General features: G+C 54.8%; 1 protein-coding gene across 2 annotated transcripts in view; it reads left to right on the forward strand.

The window, feature by feature from the left end:
- Positions 1-19,299, forward strand: part of ATP8B2 (ATPase phospholipid transporting 8B2) — a 71,379-nt gene that overhangs the window by 35,659 nt on the left and 16,421 nt on the right. For both annotated transcript variants that reach the window (XM_032214363.1, XM_032214362.1), the window contains exons 12-24: positions 1,275-1,471; positions 2,221-2,429; positions 3,158-3,201; positions 4,158-4,323; positions 4,423-4,611; positions 6,074-6,189; positions 7,191-7,355; positions 11,686-11,797; positions 12,369-12,474; positions 13,392-13,530; positions 13,943-14,126; positions 14,421-14,644; positions 17,269-17,352. In XM_032214363.1, the coding sequence (XP_032070254.1) occupies positions 1,275-1,471; positions 2,221-2,429; positions 3,158-3,201; positions 4,158-4,323; positions 4,423-4,611; positions 6,074-6,189; positions 7,191-7,355; positions 11,686-11,797; positions 12,369-12,474; positions 13,392-13,530; positions 13,943-14,126; positions 14,421-14,644; positions 17,269-17,352 (1,935 nt within the window). The remainder of the gene's footprint in view (positions 1-1,274; positions 1,472-2,220; positions 2,430-3,157; positions 3,202-4,157; positions 4,324-4,422; positions 4,612-6,073; positions 6,190-7,190; positions 7,356-11,685; positions 11,798-12,368; positions 12,475-13,391; positions 13,531-13,942; positions 14,127-14,420; positions 14,645-17,268; positions 17,353-19,299) is intronic.

Raw genomic sequence — 19,299 nt, forward strand, 5'->3', positions numbered from 1 at the left:
TGGTGGCCCTTTGACCATAAGCAGTAAATGACACCAGTTATGTCTTCTTTGGGGTTGCTTAGGGCCTTTCGGAGGGCTACGGAGATGGCAAGGGGTGCTTCAGTGATGCTTTCTTCTTTGTGGGTGGGGGATTTTATTTTTCCCTTTTCCACATTTTTTAGTATTTTTTCTTCTTTCTACATATATTTTTGTATTACGTTCTGAATTTGTTTTATCTGTTTAATATAATTTTGATTTGATTGATTGATTTTATTTTATTTGTCTTGTATGCTGCCCACTCCCAAAGGACTCCGGGTGGCTTACAATAGACAAGGGAAAGGGGGAAAACTAGACAAAGACAACACTTTAAAAACAAAACCGCAACATTCACAATTTCCGTGGGGCTGGATATTTCACAGGGCCCCCGGCCAGCTGGAGCAGCCAGGACTTGGTGGCTTTGCGGAAGGCTGGGAGGGTAGTAAGGGTCCGGATCTCGACAGGGAGATCATTCCAGAGGGCTGGAGCTGCAACAGAGAAGGCTCTCCCCCGGGGGGGTTGCCAGCCAACATTGGCTGGCAGATGGAATCTGGAGGAGACCTACCCTGTGAGATCTAATCGGTCTGAGGGAGGTGATCAGCAGGAGGCGGTCTCTCAGGTACCCAGGTCCGATGCCATGTAGGGCTTTATAGGCAACGACCAGCACCTTGAAGGGGATTCGGAGACTAATGGGTAGCCAGTGCAGCTCGCGGAGGATAGGTGTGATGTGGGTGTACCTGGGTGCACCCACAATCGCTCGCGCGGCTGCGTTCTGGACTAACTGGAATCTTCGAACACTCTTCAAGAGCAGCCCCATGTAGAGCGCATTACAATAATCCAGCTTATGACAGCTTATTTTTAATAAAACTATTGCACAATGTAATAAAAAGGGCCAATCACAGAAGCTGTCAATAATAGCAATAGCTTCACAGGGCTTTACAGCCCTCCACAAGCTATGAAACGGGAAAAGCCCTCCTTTGAAGCAGGAAGCTCTCCGTTGGAGGCCTTCAAGCAGAGGCTCCACTGGATCCATCCCTGTCCCTGAGCAAAAAGGCTGGATTGGATGTCCTATTCTAACCCTTTGAGTTGTTGTGACACCCAGCTGTGGCTCAGGCACCCAGAGGGAGGAGGGCTGCCTGGTTTGGGTCAAGGATGCTCTGGACGAAGGTGGTGGGGCTGGTGCCCAGACTGGGAAGTCCTCCTCTGCCATCTGAGCTGCTGCTCCCAATCCCCCCCCCCCCCCCGCTCTCTCTCGGTAGATCTTCCTCTTTTTGGGCATCATGTGTTTGATCCTGGCCATCGGCAACTGCATCTGGGAATACAACCAGGGCTACCGGTTCCAGGTGTACCTGCCCTGGGCAACGGATGTCAAATCCTCATTTTTCTCTGCATTTCTTGTGTTCTGGTCCTACGTCATCATCCTCAACACCGTGGTGCCCATTTCTCTCTATGTCAGGTAAGGTGGTGGCTGAGGGCCCAAGCCAGCCTCCCCCACGCAGCTTGGAAGGAGACCCCATGGTGGTCTGAGGGAGAACTGGGGCGGGACGCATTTCTCCCCTTTCTGGAGGTGGTCCTATCCCGGACAAGCTGCCATTGTGGTGGGATGCTCTGAAAAGCAGGCTCAGTTGGGGGAGCCACCAGGAACCCAGGTGTCCCTTGGAGGGCTCTGCCAAAGTGAGGCCTCTCCTGAGGGGGTGTCCCTGACTTGACTCGGGGAGCAGGAAGAGAGGCCACGGGGCCTTGTCCCTTCAACACAGGGGGGCGTTCCTAAAGGAACCAATGCAGTGGTGGGATTCAATTTTGTTTACTACCGGTTCTGTGGGTGTGGCTTGGTGGGCGTGGCAGGGGAAGGATACTGCAAAAGCCCCATTCCCTCCCAATCAGCTGGGACTCAAGAGGCAGAGAATAGATTGGGGAGGGGAGCAGTCAGAGGTGGTATTTACCGGTTCTCTGAACTATTCAAAATTTCCGCTACCGGTTCTCCAGAACTGGTCAGAACCTGCTGAATCCCACGTTTGAACCAATGCCACTTCAGCCACGGCCAACCGTGACCCTTTGCCACTAGTGTGTGCTTGCTGCTCTAGCATAACCTTACAGCAGCTGGAGGCACGGCTGGCTGAATCCTATCACCTTGCCAGGGTGGGAGTATACCCGGGGCACTTCCCTTCCTGCCAGGGACCCAGCGTGTGCCTTCCTTTGCTCCAGCGTTGAGATCATCCGCCTGGCCAACAGCTGTTACATCGACTGGGACCACAAGATGTACTACCCTCCTCACGACATGCCCGCCCAGGCCCGCACCACCACCCTCAACGAGGAGCTGGGGCAGATCAGATACATCTTCTCTGACAAAACGGGGACCCTGACTAAGAACATTATGATCTTCAACAAATGCTGCATCGCTGGGAAGCTCTACGGTAAGAAGGGGCCAGACGGAAGGAGGGGCATCTCCTGGGAGGGTGGGAAGACGGAAACGCATCGGAGCTTTGCCTGCTCTGGGGCCACCCCCCTGTTCCTGGGGGCAAGGGAGAGGGGGGGGGGTTCCCAATCTGCTCCAAGCACTCTTGGCTCTCTGGCCCCAAAATCACTTTGAGATAAGGGGCGAGGGCCTTTTGCAGGACATAGAAAATGGCAGGCAGGAATTCTACCCAGCTACTCTCTAGCAAAGAACCACCCACCGCTGCATAGGTTTTAGAGAAAAGGTACTTTTGCTAGAGATCCTGAGTGCTGCGTAGATGAGACAAGCTCTGGAGAAAATTGTATATTGAAAGTAATCGGCAATCTAAGAGAGCAGTCCAATCAGGTTCCGTTCCGATGTTCGGGAACTCTGCGACAGTGGGACTTACTGCTTTCAAGGCACAGTCAGCCCCCCCACCCGGCCTCCGTCTCTGTCCAAGATCAGCTCAAGGAGGGCCAAGAGGTGGATGCAGCCCTTTGGAGAAGGGTCTCAGAGGGACTGTAGGGTGGGCTCAGCATGAGAGGTAGGGTGTGGGGTGTCCATGGGTGGTTTGGTCTTGGCGTTCTTAGTGAGGGGAGCCAAGCCTTGGACTTTCAGGACAGAAAAGGAGGCCCAGGTGCCCCCCCAAGTGTCTGGGGCACAGAAGCCCCGGTCGTCCTTCGCATCCAGTCTCTTTCTCTCCCACAGGAAGTACTCTGGGTTCAGATGGATTCCTGGTGGAGGACATTGAGGTAAGGGACACTCCACCAACCCTCTTCTCAAACGGGGCTGCTTGTATCCCAGCAGCAGTGACCTCCAGGCTGCCATCCACGCTGCAGGCAGAAGGCCAAGTCTGGGGACTCCGTTTCCCTGTATTTTGCAGTGGCCCTGTTCCCAGGGTCCCTGCTCCTCTGCACAGCCACACTCGAGTGCCATTGCCGAGCAGTGGTGGGTTTCAAAAATTGTTCGAACCTACTCTGTGGGTGTGGCCTCCTTTGTGGGAGTGGCTTGCCACCCATGTGACCGGATATGAAGATGCCGACGACACTTGTCAGAACCACCTTAAATTACCGCACACACAGCGCTGGCATGCATAAGAATATGATGTCAACTTGTTTTTTAAAAGGCATCTTTGGTTTGCGTTAAAACAACTTCAACACACGCAATGTTCTGATTGCACCACAAACGCAGGAGTCATCCTTCCCTTTCACAGAGGCCCTGAGTTTTATAAATAGGAGCATGATAGTGTAGAATAATCATCTCCAAGGACCAGGGGTGGGTTTCAAAAAAATTTGGAACCTCTTCTGTAGGTGTGGCCTGCTTTCCGGGTCCACTGGTGGAACCTCTTCTAACCGGTTCGGTAGATTTGACGAACCGGTTCTACTGAACAGGTGCGAACTGGTAGGGACCCACCTCTGCTTTTAACCCTCGCTTAACTGTGCTCGAGCGATCATAAAACGCCTAAAAAGTCAGACTAAATGAGGCACACAATTCTCCTGCCTCATAGTAGAGGATGCTTTTTTAGAGGCTTTTTTAAACAGTTAGGCAGTCATTCACGGTGAGGCCTTTTCCCTTTTATATTTTTGTTTCTTTTTATGATGAGAGCGGTGGGGCTGTGCCTCCCCTGCCTCCCCTGCCTGCACCCCACTGGTCCAGAGAATGTCCAGCCCAGAGCAAAAGAGGTTGACCCTCCTTATTTCCTCCACAGACAATGGACAGAGTTGACTTTTCGTGGAATCCTTTGGCCGACCCAAAGTTTGTCTTCTATGACCGCAGACTGCTCCAAGCGGTGAAGGCCAGGGATGAGTCCACACACACGTTCTTCCGCCTCCTTTCCCTCTGCCACACGGTGATGCCAGAAGAAACGAAGGAGGGTGAGGCTGCAGCGCACGGCGGAGCTGGCAGAGGAGGGCACGGTGGCTGGAGGGGAGGCTCATGCTTGCAAAACAACCAGCACCTTTCCTCGCCCACAGGCACGTTGGTGTACCAAGCCCAGTCCCCGGACGAGGGGGCCTTGGTGACCGCAGCCCGGAACTTTGGCTTTGTGTTTCGCGCCCGCACCCCCACGACCATCACTGTGGTGGAAATGGGGGAAATGGTGGTTTACGAGCTGATGGCCATTCTGGACTTCAACAATGTGCGCAAAAGGATGTCCGTCATTGGTGTGTCTCCCTTCCTTCCCCCTCTGCACACTCTGCTCAAGCTCTCCTCCCGCCCAGAGGTTTTCTCGTGTCACAGCGGAAAGTTTAGAGTTTAGAGTTTTATTTCATTTGTATGCCGCCCTTTTCCCTAAGGGGACTCAGGGCGGCTCACAACTCAGAGAAGGGAAAGGGGGATACAGACAGTTTAACAACAACACAAAACAATACATAGTTAAAAAACGCAACAATCATACCATTCAAAAGGGGGCGACGAATCTTTAGCCCCAGGCCTGTCGGAACAGCCAGGTTTTAAGGGCTATGCGGAAGGCCTGGAGGGTGGTGAGGGTTCGAATCTCCACGGGGAGTTCGTTCCAGAGGTTCGGAGCAGCCACAGAGAAGGCTCTCCTCCGGGTAGTCGCCAGTCGACACTGGCCGGCGGATGGAATTCGGAGGAGGCCTAGTCTGTGGGTTCTGATTGGTCTAGTGGAGGTAGAGTCACGCTGCACAACCACGAGACCTTGCTGGGGTCCTGGTCTGATGCACAAGTGGGGTCCTTGGTGCTCTTGGAGTTTGGGGGTTTCCTCGCAGATGTTTCATTGCCAAACTAGGTAGCATTGTCAGGGCTGATGTTGTTGCCTAGTTGGGTAATGAAACATCTGCAAGAAACAGCCAAACTTAAAGAGAGTACCATGGGCCCTATGCTCCTACAAACCCCACTCCCTTCTTCCATTGATGATGTTGCCTAGCTGGGTAAGGAAACATCTGCAAGATAACCCCTAGGCTCAGAGAGCACCAAAGGCTCCACGGTTCAACCCTGGGTACAGAGCTTCCCTTGTGCCAATGCCGTGCCGGTGCAATTAGCGAGGAACAATTCGGACGACCCGTCTGTGGTGCAGAAGGCCCGGGACCTTTCAGATAGGCTACCTGGGGCCTGTTCAGAGACCACCTTCTGCCGATTACCTCCCACAGACCCATTCGATCCCACAGATTAGGCCTCCTCCGTATTCCATCTGCCGGCCAATGTCAGCTGGTGACTACTCGGAGGAGGGCCTTCTCTGTGGCTGCCCCGGCCCTTTGGAACGAGCTCCCCGTGGCGATTCGGACCCTCTCCACCCTTCAGGCCTTCCAGACAGCCGTGAAGACCTGGCTGTCCCAGCAAGCCTGGGGTTGAGTTCCCCCCTCCCTACTCGAATTTGCTGTGTCTGTTGTGCTTTTAAATTGTTCGTATTGTCCGATTGTTTTTGTCTTACTTTTTGTAATTTCCCCTCCCTTGGCTTTTGTTCAGCCGCCCTGAGTCCCTTCGGGGAATAGGGCGGCCTACAAATTGAATAAACTCCAAACTCGAACTTCAGTGGCTTGGAGGGGGAGGAGGAACACCCGAGGTGAGGGAAGAGAGATCGAGGAAGGGGGGCTTCTGGTTGGGTCTTTTTCTGGGCTCCATCTGCCGCAGACTCACCTTCTGCCCTTCTTGCCTTGTTCCCAGTGCGAAACCCGAGGGGTCAGCTGACTCTGTACTGCAAAGGGGCCGACACCATCCTGTACAGCCTCCTCCATCCCTCCTGCAAGGAGCTCGAGGAAGAGACCACCGAGCACCTGGATGTAGGTGGAGACACGCGTCTTCCAAACACAGGCAGGAGGCAGGCTTGCTTTCTGGCCCCACGGGCCCCTCGGCTGTGCTCCTCCCTCCGACGTGAGACAAAGCTGTGCCCCCCCCCCCAGGCCTTCTCAATGCCAACAGCAGAGCTGGGCACAGAAGTGAGAAGGTAGCAGAGCTGGCTGCAGAGTTGCTGGCTGGAGTCCCTCTGGAAGCCCAGGGCGTCTTGTCCAGTCCCCTGCACAGGCCTGGGTCCCCCCCGAGCACGTCTGATGGGCAGCCATCCAGCCTTGGTTGAAAGACCTCCAGCACTGATGTGGCAGCTGGTGGATCTCGCTGGCCGCTTCTCTGGCCCGACCTTTTCTCTGTGGTTCGAGTTCCCCAGTTGCACAGAGACCTGCTCTCTGGGGCCATAGAGAAGAAAGACGCCCCCTCGTCTTGTCCCGAATGCATCAGACTCGACCTTCCCACGCCAAGGGCCAAAGGACTCCCAGAGGAGCAGCTGCCGTGCCCCAAGGCAGCCCCTTTGGCACAATGCCCGGATGTGGCCCGGCTCAAACTCCTGGAGACACGCCCCCCCCTCCGTGTTGGCTTTGCATGTCTTGTGCCCAGAGGTCCTCCCTCCCCCACAGGTGGATGTGGAGCCCCAGTTCCCAGCCCTGGGAACGAGGGGTGTAGAGTAGAATAGAGCTGGAAGGGACCTTGGAGGTCTTCTACTCCAGCCCCCCCGGCTCAAGCAGGAGACCCTATACGATTTCAGACAAGGGTCTGCCTGGTCTCTTCTCAAAAACTTCCAGTGATGAATCACCCAAAACCTCTGGAGGGAAGCCGTTCCATTGTCCTCCCTGTTAGGAAGTCTCTCCCGAGTTCCAAGTTGCTGCTCTCCTTGATGAGTTTCCCTCCATCGTTTCCTGTCCTGCCCTCCGGTCTTCGTAGAAGAATTTGACCCCCTCTTCCCCCCCCCTCCTGTGGCTGATTTGGGACACTCAGCCTGCTCTCTTCCTAGGAGTTTGCTGGGGAAGGTTTGCGGACCTTGGTGGTGGCTTACCGACACCTGGAGGAGTCTTACTTTGAGGACTGGCGGAAGCGTCACCACAAGGCGAACATCAGCTTGCACGACCGAGAGGGAAAGCTGTCCAAAGTGTACGAGGAGATCGAGAGGGATCTGCAGGTAGGCAGGAAACTGGCACAGGGGTAGCTCAGCCCGTCCACCAGCCCCAGCCAATGCCAATCGGGAGCCCCCTGCTGCCATTCCTGCCCAGGGGATTTTGATTTGATTTGATTTGATTTTGATTTGATTTGTCTTGTATGCCGCCCACTCCCGAAGGACTCCGGGCGGCTCACAATAGACAAGGGAAAGGGGGGAAACTAGACAAAGACAACACTTTAAAAACAGAACCGCAGCATTCACAGTTTCCGTGGGGCTGGATGTTTCACAAGCCCCCAGGCCTGCTGGAGCAGCCAGGACTTGGTGGCTTTGCGGAAGGCCGGGAGCGTAGTGAGGGTCCGGATCTCCACGGGGAGATCGTTCCAGAGAGCTGGAGCTGCAACAGAGAAGGCTCTCCCCCGGGGGGTCACCAGCCGACATTGGCTGGCAGATGGAATCCGGAGGAGACCTAACCTGTGAGATCTGATCGGTCTGAGGGAGGTAATCGGTCTATGGGAGGTAGTCGGCAGGAGGCGGTCTCTCAGGTACCCAGGTCCGATGCCATGTAGGGCTTTATAGGTAGCGACCAGCACCTTGAAGCGGATTCGGAGACCAATGGGTAGCCAGTGCAGCTCGTGGAGGATAGGTGTGACGTGGGTGTATCTGGGTGCACCCATAATCGCTCGCGCGGCTGCGTTCTGGACTAACTGGAGTCTTCGAACACTCTTCAAGGGCAGCCCCATGTAGAGCGCAATTCCCAATGCCCCCCCCCCTCTGAGTCACCCAGCACCTGTGGCACCAAGTCCTGCTGCTGAAAGATTTGGTGGTCAAGGAATGTCTCCTCCAGGGCTCTTCTTGAGGACCCTGTGCCGGGCAGCTAACAAGCATAATTACACAATTAAACACCCATCCTCACGCGCAGAGAGAGGGGAATCTTCAGCTGCAACAGGGTGAATTCCAGGCAGATTCCCCAGAACTTGATCCCGCTTGGATGGATGAGCCCAGATCAAGCTTATCACGGGGGAGGAGACCCCAGGGACCCTCTTTATTTTCTCCAGCACTGTCAGTGTGGAGAAAGAGTGCGCTGGGCACAGGGCGCAAGCACACAGGCCGTGCTTTCCAAGGTGAGCCTTGTGGCCTGCAGTGCAGGGAAGGAGCCAGAAGGTCTCCAGGCAAGGACATTCAAGGCACAAGGGAAACAGAAGGACGGACCCCAGCCCTCTTTACACCAACTCCCTCTCGATGCTTCTGCCTGCCTTTCCGTCCCCACTGCCACTCCCCCTTTGCCCTGAGCTGCCTTCGGATCTGTAAGCATCCTCTCCCTCTCCCTCCCTCTCTCTCTCTCTCCCTCCCTCTCTCTCCCTCTCCCTCCCTCTCTTTCCCCCTCTCCCTCTCTCTTTCCCCCTTTCCCTCCCTCTCTCTCTCTCCCTCCCCCCTCCCTCTCTCTCTCCCTCTCTCTCTCCCTCCCTCTCTTTCCCCCTCTCCCTCTCCCTCTCCCCCTTTCCCTCCCTCTCTCCCTCTCTCTCCCTCTCTCTTTCCCTCTCCCTCCCTCCCTCTTTTCCCCTCTCCCTCTCTCTCTCCCCCTTTCCCTCTCTCCCTCCCTCCCCCCTCTCTCTCCCTCTCTCTCCCTCCCTCTCTCTCTCCCTCCCTCTCTCCCTCTCTCTCTTTCCCCCTCTCCCCCTCTCTCTCCCCCTTTCCCTCCCTCTCTCTCCCCCTCTCTCTCCCCCTTTCCCTCCCTCTCTCTCCCTCTCCCTCCTTCCCTCTCTCTCTTTCCCTCTCTCTCCCCCTTTCCCTCCCTCTCTCCCTCTCTCTCCCTCTCTCTTTCCCTCTCCCTCCCTCCCTCTTTTCCCCTCTCCCTCTCTCTCTCCCCCTTTCCCTCTCTCCCTCCCTCTCTCTCCCTCTCTCTCCCTCTCCCTCCCTCCCTCTCTCTCTCCCTCCCTCTCTCCCTCTCTCTCTTTCCCCCTCTCCCCCTCTCTCTCCCCCCTTTCCCTCCCTCTCTCTCCCTCTCCCTCCTTCCCTCTCTCTCTTTCCCTCTCTCTCTCCCCCTTTCCCTCCCTCTCTCTCTCCCCCTTTCCCTCCCTCTCTCTCTCCCCCTTTCCCTCTCTCCCTCCCTCCCCCCTCTCTCTCCCTCTCTCTCCCTCCCTCTCTCCCTCTCTCTCTTTCCCTCCCTCTCCCCCTTTCCCTCCCTCTCTCCCTCTCTCTCCCTCTCTCTTTCCCTCTCCCTCCCTCCCTCTTTTCCCCTCTCCCTCTCTCTCTCCCCCTTTCCCTCCCTCTCTCTCTCTCCCTCCCCCCTCCCTCTCTCTCTCCCTCTCTCTCTCCCTCCCTCTCTTTCCCCCTCTCCCTCTCCCTCTCCCCCTTTCCCTCCCTCTCTCCCTCTCTCTCCCTCTCTCTTTCCCTCTCCCTCCCTCCCTCTTTTCCCCTCTCCCTCTCTCTCTCCCCCTTTCCCTCTCTCCCTCCCTCCCCCCTCTCTCTCCCTCTCTCTCCCTCCCTCTCTCTCTCTCCCTCCCTCTCTCCCTCTCTCTCTCTTTCCCCCTCTCCCCCTCTCTCCCCCTTTCCCTCCCTCTCTCTCCCCCTCTCTCCCTCCCCCCTCCCTCTCTCTCCCTCTCCCTCCTTCCCTCTCTCTCTTTCCCTCTCTCTCTCCCCCTTTCCCTCCCTCTCTCCCTCTCTCTCCCTCTCTCTTTCCCTCTCCCTCCCTCCCTCTTTTCCCCTCTCCCTCTCTCTCTCCCCCTTTCCCTCTCTCCCTCCCTCTCTCTCCCTCTCTCTCCCTCTCCCTCCCTCCCTCTCTCTCTCCCTCCCTCTCTCCCTCTCTCTCTTTCCCCCTCTCCCCCTCTCTCTCCCCCTTTCCCTCCCTCTCTCTCCCTCTCCCTCCTTCCCTCTCTCTCTTTCCCTCTCTCTCTCCCCCTTTCCCTCCCTCTCTCTCTCCCCCTTTCCCTCCCTCTCTCTCTCCCCCTTTCCCTCTCTCCCTCCCTCCCCCCCTCTCTCCCTCTCTCTCCCTCTCCCTCGCTCTCTCCCTCTCTCTCCCTCCCTCTCTCTCTCCCTCCCTCTCTCCCTTTCCCTCCCTCTCTCCCTCTCTCTCCCTCTCTCTTTCCCTCTCCCTCCCTCCCTCTTTTCCCCTCTCCCTCTCTCTCTCCCCCTTTCCCTCTCTCCCTCCCTCCCCCCTCTCTCTCCCTCTCTCTCCCTCCCTCTCTCCCTCCCTCTCTCCCTCTCTCTCTTTCCCCCTCTCCCCCTCTCTCTCCCCCTTTCCCTCCCTCTCTCTCCCCCTCTCTCTCCCCCTTTCCCTCCCTCTCTCTCCCTCTCCCTCCTTCCCTCTCTCTCTTTCCCCCCCTCTCTCCCCCTTTCCCTCCCTCTCTCTCTCCCTCTGTCTCCCTCCCCCCTCGCTCCCTCTCTCTCCCTCTCTCCCTCTGTCTGGAGGATCGTGTCTCCTCCCTCTGTGATCTCCTCCCTCCCTCTGGGCTCCTCTGCCTTTCCTTCGCTCAGCCGTTGGCCATTGGGCCCTTCCTCTTTTCCTCCCCGCTCACCTCACCTTCTTGTGCTCAGATCCATTGTGCGTCGCCCATTCATGCTGCTCTGTTTAACACTTGTGCTTCTTAAGCTCCACCGCATGAAACCGACATGTCCAACACTTGCTCCCAGGTACTGTCCACGGTTTTCACCACTTTAGAGAAACGGGCCTTCCTTGCAGGCCACCCGTCACCTTTTACCAGCACTCGCATGCCTTCAGATGTCTAATTGAGGAGTTCCCTCGCAAGCCAAGATGCAATACACACATCCCATCAATCTGGAAGTGCTTCCCCTGCCCTGCTCAGAGCTGGGGCCCTTTCCTTGCGGTTCTTCCGCTGGCCAATCTCTCGGGGCACCATAGGAGTTCCAGCCTGCGAGCCAAGGTGGCGCAGTGGTTAAATGCAGCACTGCAGGCTACTGCTAGATCAGCAGTTCAGCGGTTCAAATCTCACCGGCTCAGGGTTGACTCAGCCTTCCATCCTTCCGAGGTGGGTAAAATGAGGACCCAGATTGTTGGGGGCGATATGCTGACTCTCTGTAAACCGCTTAGAGAGGCCTGAAAGGCCTATGAAGTGGTATATAAGTCTACTGCTATTGCTATTGCTATTGCTCTTAAAATGTTTGGCTTCCCCAAAGCTACGCGGCATCGGTGAGGGTTAGGGTTTTCATTGCCTAGTCTGGCCCTGCTCTGATGACTCCCTCCGCCCTTTCCCGGCACACCAACGCAGCCACCGTGACTGCTGAGTGGCTGGCCTGGCCACAGGAGGCTGGGGGCTTGCTGATGCATGAAGCACCAGCACCTTGGAGAGGCTCCCCACCGCCCCTCTCAGCTCCCCCTCCCTTCTCTCCCCAGCTGCTTGGCGCCACCGCCGTGGAGGACAAGCTGCAGGAAGGGGTCCCCCAGACCATCGAGATCCTGGGAAGGGCACACATTAAAATCTGGGTGCTCACCGGTGACAAGCAAGGTACGGGCTGGGGAAAGTGGCGGGAGGCCCGAGGCCCAAACTCTTAAGAGGATGACCAGGGGCTGCTTTCAGGGCTTCTGCCCCCCCCCTGCGGATCCCCCGTTGGGAGAACCAGGGGGAGTGTCCCTTCCTTGCTTCGGAGCCACTGCTTCTGGACAGACGCTTTCCTCGGGGCCCTTGGGGGCAAAGCGACAGACTGGCCAGTTTTCCTAACAGATCTCTGGCGTCTGGGAGTCAGGATCAGGAGAGGAGGGGGGAAGAAGGGGGGCAGGGGGGAAGCAGGGAAGTCACCTCATCTTTGAGGAACAGAAGAGAGAAATGGGCTCCACACGTGGGCAAGAAAAATGGCTGGTGGGGCAGAGAGAAGAGCTGGGCGTGGATGTGGCTGAGCCAAGGGAGGCCAGCAAAGAATGAAGATTATCCAGCCACAGAAGATCCATCTCCCTTTGGCCTGGCGTGCCAACTTCCTGGGTGCAGAGCTGGGGGCTCCCTATGGGGAAAGGAGGGGGGTATCTTTCTCCTTGCTGAAAATAATGGACCGGGTGGTGGTGGTGCGTGTCTGTTTTTCCAGAGACCGCAGTGAACATCGGCTATTCCTGCAACATGCTGTATGATGCCATGAAGGACATCTTCATCATTCACGGAGACAGCTGGGAGGAAGTGGAGCTGGAGCTCAGGTGGGAGAGGGAAAGAGAGAGGCGCACACACACCTCCCGGGGCCTCCCTTGCAGCCCCTTCGCTCCCAGGCCCATCTGGGAGGGAGGGCAGCTGTCCTGAGCAGGGAGAGCAGCTAGCAGGGAAGGAGGCTGAGGGAGAACTTTCTCCAGCCAATTCCTGGAGGGACTGAGAGGGTCTCAGTCTCCCCGCTCCCCCGACTCACCTTGGGTGTCTAATGGATTGCTTCCTTAGGACTCCCAGGCAGGAAGGGGGTCCTCTCACTGATCCACCCCGTTTCTGGGCTGCCCCGCATCTCAAAGCGGGCGGTGGATGGGTGGGTAGGCCACCACTCCCCAACTCTGCCAGCTGCCTTTGTCCAATGTGCTTCTCTGGTGTCAGATGCAAAGGTTCTGGTGTTGTGAAAGGCCATTATGGGGCGATGGTGTCCACCCAGCCATTTCTCAAGGGGGAACTGAGGCAGGGGGATCAGCCGAGGCTGCTGGCAGAGGCTGCTTCTCAAGTGGAGGGCTCATTCAGACCTTCTCCTCTTGGCTTTCTCTTGCCTGGGGCCCCTGAGTGGGGGAGGCAGCCGGGGAACCGCCCGGAGCAAATACAGCTCAAGAACAGGGAGACTGGCCCTAAGAGTGGACCATCAAGGCAGCAGTGGCTCCATTCGCAGCTCAGGGGGGGAGAGGGTTGGGGCAGGAACCGGGCGCTGGTCGGGCCACGGTGCTGGGGCTCTGACAGCACACAAGTGAGCCTGAGGGCCCCCTACTGCCCCCCTCCAGCCTTGGCAAGGGCACACAGTCATTTCCGGGGGCTCATCCTCCTGGCCCCGTCCACAGGAGCACCAAGGGGCACCCTGCGTGGACAGGACACCACCACCCCCAATTCTCCCTTCGTGCCCCCGGGGCCCACCGTGTTGCTTCTCTTCCAGGGCAGCAAAGGACCGGATGCAAATAGATCTTGAAGTGAGGACGGAAGAACTGGACATCGAGAGATCGACCTCCTCCGGCTTCTGGAACAAAGAGCCCGCCAGCGGAGACTACGGCCTGATCATTAATGGGCACAGCTTGGTAAGGTGGCAACAGACGGGGGCAAACAGGGGCCCGCAGCCCTCCTAGCACTTGGCCCACATTGGCACGCCCTGTCCCCCGAGGCCAGGCTGGTCCCGATCCTGCCAGTCACATGGCACCAAAGACTTGGATGTGTTCCAGGTGGGTTGTTACTGCTGGGGGGCGGGGGGTTGGTTTTGGCAACCACTGTAGGTTTCTTATGTTTTGCTGATGCTGTGAGGAGGGCAGCCATGTAAATTGATTGAATAAGTGAGGTGAGGAGGTATAAGTGCCAGTTGAGGACAGACAAGGGAAGTGGGGCAGTCTGGCCCTTCACTCGACCCAGGACCGTTGTTGGCCTCTTCCCGAGCGCTTTGCCCTCCAGCCTCGGGAGAAGGACCACCCTCTCCTGCACGCTCTGTGCCCCTGGCAGGCTCATGCGCTGGAGGGGGAGCTCTCGGAGTTGCTGGTGGAGACGGCCTGCCTGTGCAAAACAGTCATCTGCTGCCGGGTGACTCCGCTGCAGAAGGCCCAGGTGGTGGACCTGGTGAAGAAGCACAGGAAAGCCGTCACCCTGGCCATCGGGGATGGCGCCAACGATGTCGGCATGATCAAAAGTGAGTGTGGTAGGTGGCCCGGCTCTCGGCCAGGCCCGGGGGAGAAGCTGCAGAAGCAGAGGGACTCTGGGCAGGGACCGGGAAGCAAATACAGCGGGGTGGCCGTGGGTCGCCCTCTCTCTGCTTTTGGAGGCCCAGCAGCGCCTTGGCCATTCCCTTGAGGGCCATCTCTGTCCGAGCCTTCCTGGGCCCCGTTTCTCTGGGCTTGGGAGGCCAAGCGCAGTCGCCGTGGGACGGGTGGATGCCTCTCCTGCTCCCGCTCCCTGCTGAGGGCCTTCCCATTTGGTCTTCTAGCTGCTCACATCGGCGTGGGCATAAGTGGCCAGGAGGGGATGCAGGCGGTGATGTCCAGCGACTTCTCCTTCGCTCAGTTCCGCTACCTGCAGCGGCTGCTGCTGGTCCACGGCCGGTGGTCGTACATCCGCATGTGCAAGTTCCTGTCTTACTTCTTCTACAAAAACTTTGCCTTCACGCTGGTGCACTTCTGGTTCGGCTTCTTCTCCGGTTTCTCCGCCCAGGTACTCGCCTCCGCTGAGCCCAGGCTCCCCCCACCCCCCGGAAGCAGCCGACTGGGGAGGGTGAGGGGGTGGGTGGAGCATTTCCCTGGCCTGCTCCAGCCAATGGTCAAGGGCAGGTCTAGAGCCCGGCAAGACCAGGCATCTCTTTTCCTGCCGGACTTCCAGATGAGGGGCTGATTAGTGACCGTGAGCCCTTTGCCAGGACAGCAGGCGATGCCAGAACACCCTCGTCTGCAGGGAGAAAGCCAGCTCAGTTTCAGCCATAGGAGGCTCCTCTCCAACCTCTCAAAGCCACACAGAGAATCCACAATCTTTCTAGTTACTGTCACATAGAAATTTACCATCCGGAAGCTTTTCCCTTTCACTGACGTGAGAGTCAAGTAATTGTAACTTGTGCTCACAATTTTTGGTCCTGGACTCCGTTGCCATGGAAAGTCGCCCCTCCCTGTAGCTTCTCCGTGTGGATCGGCATGTCACACGCGTGTGCCCTTGGCCAGGGTGGGGACTGGGACACTAACCACACAGCTCGGCTTTGCACATCACACAACACCCTGCAGAGAGAAAGGAAAGAATTGCTGGAAAGGAGGCCTCGACTTTTGACCATTATCGAACCCAGAACTGTGGTGATAAGTCAAGGCATCACATGGCCACACCTGATTGATATAGAGCCGAGGTGGCACAGTGGTTAGGGTGCAGTACTGCAGGCCACTTCAGCTGACTGTTATCTGCAGTTCGGCTGTTCTAATCTCACCGGCTCAAGGTTGACTCAGCCTTCCATCCTTCCGAGGTGGGTGAAATGAGGACCTGGATTGTTGTTGGGGGCGATATGCTGACTCTGTAAACCGCTTAGAGAGGGCTGAAAGCCCTATGAAGCGGTATATAAGTCTGACTGCTATTGCTATTGATTTTTCAACCTATTTTGTGGTGTAACAAAAGCCAATTCTCCCAAATGGGTGTTTTTTACTGGAAACTGTAAGTAAATGTCAGAATTGACCAAAAAAAAAACAAAAAAAAAAAACAGAGAGAGGGAGAGATGCAAACATTATAAACAATCATAAAAGGTGGTATGGTTGCCAAGCACCCAAAATATGATCACATGACCACAGGGATGCGTGCAACTCTGCGTAGCTATGGTAACCTTGAAAACAAGTCCTACGTAGCTCTGGCTAGGTCCACCATGAGTTCAGTCAGTCATTAATCAACCGGCCATAAGTCAAGGACTACCCATGCACACACAGCCTCCAATGCACTGGCTGGATTAAAAGGGTTGCTTGGCCCTGGCTGACCAGTCTCCTTCCCTTATCCAAGCCAGCCGCATCAAATCCCTTTCGACAGACAGGCCAACAGATAGAGTGACAGATGGCTGGACGAACAGAGGGGCCTTCTGCCTTATAGGCAAGGCTGCGTTCTGCTTTCTTCCCGACCCTCTTTGTTCCTCCTTCAAAGTTTGTCTTCTGCATTGATTCTCCTTCGTTCCCTTTTGATGTCCAACCCATGGTTAAATCTAGGCTCCCCCCCCTCCTTGCATGTGTGCACCAACTACCTTCTTCTATTGCTCTCGGTTTCATTCATTCGTTCATGCGCTTTATGGTGTCCTTCCCTTACATTCCTTCTCTGGTCACTCACAGAGCCTGACCTCTGCTCCCAGCCGTGGCTTTGGTCAAACCAAAGGGCTCATTTTTTCAGTAAAGGCAGAGAGGGCAACTGACAAACCAGGTTCTCTGCTGTAGAGACAACCTTACAAGCCAACATAGCAGTTGCTCGTTTACAAAGATCTCTATGTAGACTATACTGACCCACAGCCAGGATGCAGAGAATTGTCTGCAGGGGGAAACAGGGAGAAGAGCGGGATATTAGAGCCGCCTCTAGGCCCGTGACCCGTCAAAACCGCGCTCGACTAAGCCGCGCCCGGTTAAACCGCGTCGCTGACATCATCAACAGGGCAACAACAGCCAGCGCGGAGAAAGAAGGGCGCTTTAAATAGCGCTTTGAAAGCAAGCCGATTCAACTTAAGGTAAGGGTTAGGTTTAGGGTTAGGTTAAGGGTTAGTGTTAGGTTTAGGGTTAGGTTAAGGGTTAGGGTTAGGGTTAGGTTAAGGGTTAGGTTTAGGGTTAGGTTTAGGTTTAGGGTTAGGTTTAGGGTTAGGTTAAGGGTTAGGGTTAGGTTAAGGGTTAGGTTTAGGGTTAGGTTAAGGGTTAGGTTAAGGGTTAGGTTTAGGTTAAGGGTTAGGTTTAGGGTTAGGTTAAGGGTTAGGTTAAGGGTTAGGTTTAGGGGGGTTAGGTTTAGGTTTAGGGGTTAATTTTAGGTTTAGGGTTTACAGCGTGCTTCTGTCTCCGCGCTGTTGTCGCCCTGTTGATGACGTCAGCAACGCGGTTTAGTCGGGCGCGGTTTAGTCGAGCGCGGTTTTGTGGTGGAACCCTCTAGGCCAGATGGGCGTCATATACATTAATAAATAAATTCTGTGCCTCCTTGAGGACACTACAGCTAAGCAACAGGGATCCAGAAAGAAACATGGGCCTCCCCCACCCCTCTATCCACTGATCTCCGGATTGTAGGTTTGGTACCCTTCCCCCTTCCTGTCTCATGTCCTCCCCTCTTCCCCCACCCCCCTTCTTCCCCTGCAGACTGTGTACGATGAATGGTTCATCACCCTTTACAACATGGTCTACACCTGTTTGCCAGTGCTTGGAATGAGCCTCTTTGACCAGGTAAGAGTCACTCCTGGGGCCTTTGCTCGGTTTCAGTTCAGGAAACTGAAGGAAAAGCAGTAGAAGAAACTGGTGTCCTCTTTCACGACACCGTTGAGGTTATAGATAAACGTAGAGATCTTTAAAATTATTTTCTGTGCCCAATAAGCCATGAATTTCTCTCATTCCCTTCTTTCTGGTGCCCTCAAAGTCATCTTATCATTTATTTTATTTATTTTTGTAACGGCTCCTCTCCTAACTTAAGAAAGTAAAGACTCTTGAAACGGATTGTTTCAAAAGGAACCTTTAATCAAGCAGAATGGAAAACCATTAGAAGCAAAGCAGCATCTGAAACCCTTTAGGCAATACAAGTGGGATTTAACTGATTATGACCCCCTCCCTTTTGTCCCAATGCAGATTCCGACCAATACACAAGTGTGAAGATGTTTCCTTAACTCTTCTGCCCTGAGAGTCGTGTATAACACATGTTCCCATGGCTATCTCTAGTTAGACGTTAAAGTAAGATATCCCACAAGGCCATCATAAACGTCCCTTCAGAGATGCTGGGACCTTCAGTTTTCTGGTGACAGGAAACCAGTTGTAAAGTTGTAAAACTCAGTTGTTACAGATACAGCTAGTGATTTAATTCCGAGCCCCCCCCCCTCCTCCCAATTGAATGGCAGTATCACTTTTAGGGATGTGACATGCTGCCGTTCTTTAGAAAAAGGAGAGATTCACCTGTGAAAAGATAGGAAAAGAAATTGCATCATAGTATTTTAACAAGGTTTGTCAGGGTATTGGGAGTGATTTTTTTTTCCAAAAGGGCAGGGGCCCTAACGTGGTGTTTCACTACCCATTCATTTTGGGATGAAGGTAAATGCTTCCAAGCAACTAAGTATTGGGTCTTCCCCCTGTGGGTCCTAGAGTCCAGGATTTCCTTAATTTCAAAATGTTGTTCGCCTTCTATCATGGTAGGAACAGGAGGTGTAGGTGCAGGTGATCTGAGTTGTGAGATTACTTCTCGTTTGAGTAAACTAATGTGAAACACTGGATGGACTTGCCTGAGTGTCTTTGGAAGGAGTAATTCTACGGTTTCTGGGTTGATAACTCTGGTGATCGGGAAAGGCCTGATGAAATTTGGGCCTAATTTCTTTGATAACTATAATGACTTCATGTAACGTTCCCGTGGTTCGTCCATGAGGCCAATGTGGAGAAAAGACAGGACACGATCTTTCTCAGGATGGAGTGACCAAGATTGGACCCTGGGAGCCCCTTTTATTGAGATAGGACAAAGGCAGGAGGAGCAATAGCATGTGATTAAAAACAACCTGTAAAAGTACAATTTCTAATCTACTGTTCAGGGAAGTTCTGTCTATATATGGTCAAATCCTGGGCATCATTGGTAGGGCACATCTCAGGATGTTATGTTATGAACTATCAGGATGTTATGGAGTTTTAGGAGTTTGTTTTCTCCTGTGTGGTTCAGCGTGGCTCTGCATGCCCTGTTATGCACTGGGCCATGGGTGACCCACACCTACATAAGGAACTATATTACAACAACTTCAGGAATTTTGTAGATAAGTATACTCTATCTACTCTTTTTTTGTCAGCTTGAGTTTTAAAAGCCTCTCTAGATTCTTGTAACTCTAATCTAACCACTGGCCGTGTGTTTCGTAGGTTGTCTATCCATTCTCTTAGTGAGGGGATAGTGGGTTCTTCTGTGGGTAATTCGGGCATGGGGTTGAAATCCTGGCCTGTTGCTACTCTAAAAGGGGTGAAATCAGTGCTTGAGTGCGCAGCATTATTGAAGGCCACTTCTGCAAAAGGTAAAACATTATCCTGTTGAAAATTAATAAAACATCTTAGGTATTGTTCTAGAACCATGTTCCGATTTCCAGTTTGACCATGGGTGCACGGTTGGTGACTGGAGCTCAGTCCTCGGGTGGTGCCAAGTAAGTTTAAGAATGC

Source organism: Thamnophis elegans, chromosome 3 (genome assembly GCF_009769535.1).
Source record: "Thamnophis elegans isolate rThaEle1 chromosome 3, rThaEle1.pri, whole genome shotgun sequence".
NCBI lineage: Eukaryota > Metazoa > Chordata > Lepidosauria > Squamata > Colubridae > Thamnophis > Thamnophis elegans.